This window comes from Calypte anna, chromosome 1 (genome assembly GCF_003957555.1).
Source record: "Calypte anna isolate BGI_N300 chromosome 1, bCalAnn1_v1.p, whole genome shotgun sequence".
NCBI classification, from domain to species: Eukaryota; Metazoa; Chordata; class Aves; order Apodiformes; family Trochilidae; genus Calypte; species Calypte anna.
In genome coordinates, this window is record NC_044244.1 from 38582642 (window position 1) to 38589302 (window position 6661).

General features: G+C 42.5%; 1 protein-coding gene across 1 annotated transcript; it reads left to right on the top strand.

Annotated features, from left to right (window-relative positions):
* Nucleotides 1–135: 135 nt before the first annotated feature.
* Nucleotides 136–6528, top strand: LOC115598852 (polycystic kidney disease and receptor for egg jelly-related protein-like). The gene has a single exon (XM_030457169.1). The coding sequence runs from the start codon at nucleotides 145–147 to the stop codon at nucleotides 6526–6528; it is 6384 nt and encodes a 2127-aa protein (XP_030313029.1). The 5' UTR covers nucleotides 136–144.
* The last annotated feature ends 133 nt before the right edge of the window (nucleotides 6529–6661 follow it).

The following is a 6661-nucleotide window of genomic DNA, read 5'->3' on the forward strand; positions in this document are numbered from 1 at the left end:
ACGTACCGACACACGACCTGCTGATTCTAAAGTTTAATACCTTTCTTAACAGCTGTGACGCTGAGGTGAGCAAAGAGCAAGCTCTGGTCCCTTGGAGCCCTTCTCCAGCAGCCCCGGATTCCCCAGCTGGCACCGCCCCCTGCCATGGCAATGAAAGTGCTTCATCTCCTCCTTCAGCTGCTCAGCTGCTGTCTGGTAGGCTCGGGGGTCTCCTCTGCCTCCGCACCTGCTCTTCCAGGAGTCAGAGTCAACAACTGTGCTGCAAAAACCATAGAAGCACCAGTGGCTTTCCAAAGAGAACCCTGTTCTTTAAAAACTGTCAGGATTCAGAGACCTTATAATAACAACGCTGTCCTGCACCATAAAAGGAAGACATCCTTTTTCCTTTTTGTTAGATTAGAGGTAGAGTGCAACGTTACTATACGTATCAAGCCCCTGTGGAAAGTCTATCGTGTTCCAGACACATCAACTCCTCTAGCCTGGGGAGAGCCACAGAGCACTTCTTCACTGCGTGGTGTAAATACCGTACGCTTAACTGTTCCCAGTTCTGCTTTGGATTATGGGTTGTATCTGTTTCATTTCAATGTTGACGTAAATCCAAATATGTCCAAAACAGTTCTCAAGGGCTCAGATAAAATTTATGTTCAGATTGACAGGAGCGATCTAGTGGCACATATCGCAGGAGGCCCATTGCGCACAGTGGGTTTTTCTGATAATTGGAAGCTTGATGGCTCTGCGTCCTATGATCCTGATTCACTGAAGGAAGGACTGAATGGAATCATATTTCATTGGTTCTGCACTAGAAGAATGAGAGACTATGGAATCTGGCAATTGACCGCTGAATACAAATGCCATCCAGAACAGACCAGTTTGAGATGGTTAGCAGGCGCGGGTGTGGTTCAAACAGTAGCACCAAAAACCCTGAGAGTAGACATCACATACTACTTTCGCCTAGTGATTCAAAAGGATCAAAGGAAGAACTTTGCTGTGCAAACTGTACTGGTGCGGTCTGGCTCACCACCCCTTCTCAATGTGGTGTGCATTGCAAATTGTGGTAGATCTCTGATCCCAACAGAGAGATTTATATTGTCTGGAAAATGCCTAACCTGTGGAACATACAAACAGCCATTCTACTACTGGTCCCTTTTAGCAGAAAACTCTACAGAAATTAACTTCGACTGGTCTTCCAGAACCTCAACAGGAAGATTTGGGTCTTACCTTTCTATACATGCTCTGACTTTTACAAAGACTGCACTTCAATCCTACATACTTCTGCTAAAAGTAACTACCTGGGATGGTAGGTCCTCAACCTACAGACATGAGTTTAAGGTGGATTCACCTCCTAGGGCTGGCAAGTGTAGTATCAAACCACGCTGGGGCACAGCCTTTCTGACAAAATTTGTGGTTCAATGCAGTGGATTTTCTGACACCAATTTACCTCTGACTTATAAAGTGATAGTAGCTTCCAATGTACCCCAAACTACCAAAGTAACTTCTGTGAAGGAAAACACATTTGGCACAATTATGTACTTTGGTTATGAGCCTAAAACTCCTCCATCTTTTCTCCCAGTTGGAGAGCCCTCTCAGAAGTACAACTTGCCGCTCTATGTTCAAGTCCACAATTCCCTCGGGGTGTTTACCCAGGTGAATTTGAGCGTCCGCGTACACAACCCTGTCAAGAGTCGACCACTCACTGTTGTGTTCCACGAGCTGCTGGCCTCAGTAAGTGGTTTAGCCGCACCAATGACATCTTATATGCAGAGTGGAGATTATCTGAGTGCAACTTATTTGGCTTATCTGGCAGCCTCAGTCTTGAACTATATTAAAACTAAATCAACTCTCCCGGTGCCAAAATCTCAGTTTCGGAAAAACCTGATCAATACAGCCATGAATATTTCAATTCATAGCACAGTGGAAATCAACCAAATAGTTGCTGCTCTTTCCCTAGTCACGGAGGAAGCTGAAGAAGTGGACATTAGATCACAAGACCTTGCCCTTCAGAAACTGACAGAAGCAATGAGAGTGCTGAAGACGGAGAGGTCTGAGAGAAAGTGGTCCGAGGAAGCAGAAATTCAGACCAGCGGAATACTAAAGTGCTTGTCCAACATCCTGAGAGCTGCTCTTTTGCGTTCCAGGAATGTCAACGTTAGTGGAGTTAAAAAAGCCTTCTTCATCATGGAAAATTTAACAGAGGTAGTTTTCCAGGGCAAAGTCCCCGGAGAAGCAGAAACTCAAATGAAAACAAAAGACTGGAATATCACTCTGAACAAAAATGAAACCTGGCAAATTCCAGATGCTTTCCCTACCAGAGACACCTGCAGGAACTGCTTTTATCCATCTCTGAAAAAGGGAGATGTTTTAGCATTTCCCAAGGATGCCGTGATTTCCACTGCTCTTTTTGAGTTTGATGAGAACCCTTTCCCTTGGTTAGGTTACACAACAGAAATTGCAACAACGATCTTGGGGTTCAAAATGACAGAAACAAAGGCTAATGGGGATCAACTGCGGATCATGCCTCAAGGAGCAAATATTATTGTTGCTAGGAAAGACAGCGAATTTTCAACTTTCCAATTAACAATGGGACCCGATAAAACACGAGCTTACACCATTGGAGGATTTAATTTCGAGGTCAAAAGAGATACCAAGATCATATATATTCAGATCCTGACACAATTAGAAGTTACTTTCAAGGTGCTAGTCTTTACAGGCGCCAACGTCACTCATGCTCAACCCATTGCCTCTTTTGAAGCTTTTCACAACAGGTCAACAGTTGTGAGCAAAAATGAGACAACTAGCAATGACTGTGTCATTAAGACTCCCTATATTATCTGTCTCCCAGAGTCACTGCTGACAGCCACAGCTCAGGAAAGCAACGCAGGCACTTACAACATCTCCATTGTCTTGCTGACACCCTACATTGTAAGGCATCAAACGCAGGAACTGGTGAGCATACACATTTTTAGTGACCAGTGCGTATTTCTGCTCGGCCTCCACAGTGCGTGGGCAGAAGACATGTGCAGGGTTGGGCCCTTAACTGACTGGCAGAGGGTACACTGTGTTTGCGATATAAAGAAGGGTCAGAGCAGTCATTTTCTCCCCGATGTGTCACGCTCATTCCTGTTCAGCATGATGTTCCTTGCAGCCAAAGTATTAGTTACTCCCAACGCAGTAGATCTGGGAAAAGCCCTGATAGCAGACATACCTAGAAACCCAGTGACTCTCTTAACAGTGTTCTTTATTTTTGTCATATACTTCCTTTTGTTCTTCTGGGCCCTGAAAAAAGACAGGATTGACAGGGAACGCAGAGACACGGTTATAGTTCTGCCAGACAACGACCCCTTTGATAAAGTGAGCTTTTTGGTTACTTTATACACAGGCAGTCGCTGGGGAGCTGGAACCAAAGCAGATGTCTTTCTTCAGCTCATTGGCCAGAATGGCACAAGTGATGTCCATTGTTTACGGCACTCGTATTTTCCATCTTTCCAAAAAGGAAGTGCTGATCGCTTTCTGTTAACTACAAAGACAGACTTGGGAGACATTTGTGCCTTGAGGGTCTGGCACAACAACAAGGGCCCATCTCCAAGCTGGTTCTTAAGCAGAGCCAAAGTTGAGAATATGGCCACCAGGGAAACCTGGTTCTTCATGTGCAGAAAATGGCTTTCTATTGACAAGGATGATCACTTACTAGAAAGGACATTTTCTGCCACAGACCCCAAGACACCTCTGCCCAGAAGCGATGTCTTTTTGATTAATCTTGCCAGGAGCCTGGCAGATAACCATCTGTGGTTCTCAGTTTTTGCTAGTGTTCTCACTAGCACCTTCAACAGGCTCCAAAGGCTGTCTTCTTGCTTAGCAATATTATTATTAAACTTGTTTCTTAACATTTTATTCTTTAATGCTGAAATGGATGAAGAATCTACAGTAGACTTGAGGTATTTAAGATCAGCAATAGTGGGAATTGAATGTGCATTGCTTACTGTACCTGTGGAGATGATTATAATTGTCTTATTTAAGTTTTCCAAGAAGAAACCTTTTCCTCCTGATGGGGCTCAGAAAGACCCAAAGCTAGGTTCACCATTCATGGCTGGAAAACTTAAGAATTGGAAGGAACGTTTGCAAAAATCGTACCCTTCAGAAACTTCATCACAAATGAAGAATAATATTCCTTTGGAGAACCTTCCCGGTCCCAGCAACTCACAGAGCCCACCATTTTCCACAAAGACAAGAAGCCAGGGAGATCAACAAAACAGGAGTAACCACACCGTTTCTGAAAGAGATAAGAATGCAATTGGCACAGACGAGCAGACAGGAATCACAAATTCCCCTCCAATGGCTGAGGCCTGCCAGAGCCAGGTACCATCAAATTCCGGTTTTAAAAATAATTACACGGAAGAAGGGGGCAACTTGCAGAAAGAAGAGAAATCACTAGGCATTACCTCCACGTCCTCTCACAATACACAGCACTTAATTTTTTGTTGGTGGTGTGTCTATGTCTCATGGGCACTAGTTATAGCTGTCACTGGGGTGTCATCATTTTTCATTGTGTTATATGGCTTGTCTTATGGCTATCAGACTTCAGTAGAGTGGCTTATAGCATCTGCAGTCTCCTTTATTGAGAATGTGTTTTTCATTTCAATCCTGAAAATAAGTTTTTTAATAGCTATACGTACAATTCGTCCAAAATACTGTGAGAACATCATCTGGGTAACTCAGGAAAAGTATTCTGAGATAAGGTTGGGTAAAGAAATCATGAATGCAGATGAGATGAGAAAGATGCACTTGAAACTCGCTAAACTCAGGGGCAGCAAGAAGTATAAGCCTTTAGGAGCTGACGAAATTGCAGCCATGATGAGAAGGGCAAAAATCAAAGCCAAGGCATTTGTTTTCATAAAAGGTCTCATCAGTCACCTTGTCTTTTTAACATTACTATTAAATTTTGTCTATTCCACTGAGAACGCAAACAGTTTCCTCTACAACCAGTTCATCCATAGGCAGTTCTCTCCACGACTCTCCAGTGTAGATAAGCTAGAACATATCTACGTGTGGGTAAAAGACTTGTTCTTGCCCATGATCCACAATGACATGCAGCCAACCTTTCTTCCCAAGAGCTGGTCAAAAATAGTTGGTTTGCCTAGGATGAGGCAAGTGCGTGCTAAACGTACCAAGAAAAAATGTTTCCGTCCTTACAGCTTTGTCAATAACTTTGTGATCGGCAAAAGCCACTGTCTTCCCAAATATGGCACTGACATCCCAGAGAGAGGTGATTTTGCTGGCATTTGGACAAAGGTGGACAATCAGTCTGCCTCCAAGGATGCCAGCAGTTACACTGGGTTCACTTACGAGTGGAACTGGACTCCCTGGGTGTATTATTCATATGGAGATTTGCACACATACGGACCAGCAGGATATACATTTTACTTTTTTCCTGAAGAAGGAAAACCTAATTCAACGATAAGGCTGGATGCTCTGCAACAGAGTGACTGGCTTGATGAATATACATGGGCTGTGATCATTGAACTAACTACATTTAACCCTGATGCAGATCTCTTTTGCACCATCTCAGTCATATTTGAAACGTCAAATTTTGGGATCATAAAACCAAGTTTGTCAGTGCACTCTTTTGCACTCCCCATTTTTCATCAGCAAACTAAATCACAAATGTGTCTGTTTGGAATTCTTTTTGCCTTTCTGTTAATTTATGTCGTGGATGAGCTTAAAACCATAGGCCGAGAAAAAAAATACTACATTAGAAACATTTTCAATATAATCAACTTATGCTTAAAATCAGCATTACTCCTTGTTGTTTGTTTAAAGGTCATGAAGTTTAAGATGGGAGAGGATATACTGAACTTTTACTTACTTAACCCAGATGATTTCATTCACTTTCATGCAGTTTCTCAATTGGACCAGCTTTTAAGGATTACTCTGGGCTTTTTAGCATTTCTTACAGTCTTGAAAACTCTGAAATATTTTGTTTTACTTTATGATGTGCGCCTGGCACAAAAATCAATCCTGGCAGCCCTTCCCAGCATCTCTTCAATGGCCTTCATTGTAGTGGCATACTTCTTTGTATTTATGGCTTTTGGCTACCTTGCGTTTGGGCAGCATGAATGGAATTACAATAATATGATTCACTCAGCTCAGACTATATTCTCTTACTGTGTCTCAGCTTTCAGGGATACCGAATTTTCATCCAACAGGCTGCTGGGTGGTCTTTTCCTAGCCTCATTCATGTTGGTGATGATTTGTGTCCTGATCAATCTCTTGCATGCTGTCATTATGTCTGCCTATAGTGATACAAAACAACCCGTGGTTGATGAACCATCCGAGGAAGAACTAGTTCTTGCTTTTGTATGGCAAAGGCTCAGACAGATATTTTATTGTCTGATCTGTAAAACACCCAAAACAAGCAAGCCTGACTTTTTTCACAGTGTACTCGATGGGCAGCCTAATAGAAAACATCACCGACATTTAGGGCTCAAAAAAAGAGAAATAAATGGGAAAAAAATGGTTTATCTTGTTATATGAGCAAGAAAACATTCTGTATTCAAGACCTTTATTCTGTTATACTTGCATTTCAAATAAATTATCATAAATAACTACTTTTAAGATTCTTTTTTTCAACAGCTTACTAGTGGTTGTGGTCAGATTCCCTCCAGAC

What these genes read in the sequence shown, in the direction of transcription:
- LOC115598852 (XM_030457169.1), top strand. Translation starts at nt 145, where the DNA reads ATGGCAATGAAAGTGCTTCATCTCCTCCTTCAGCTGCTCAGCTGCTGT.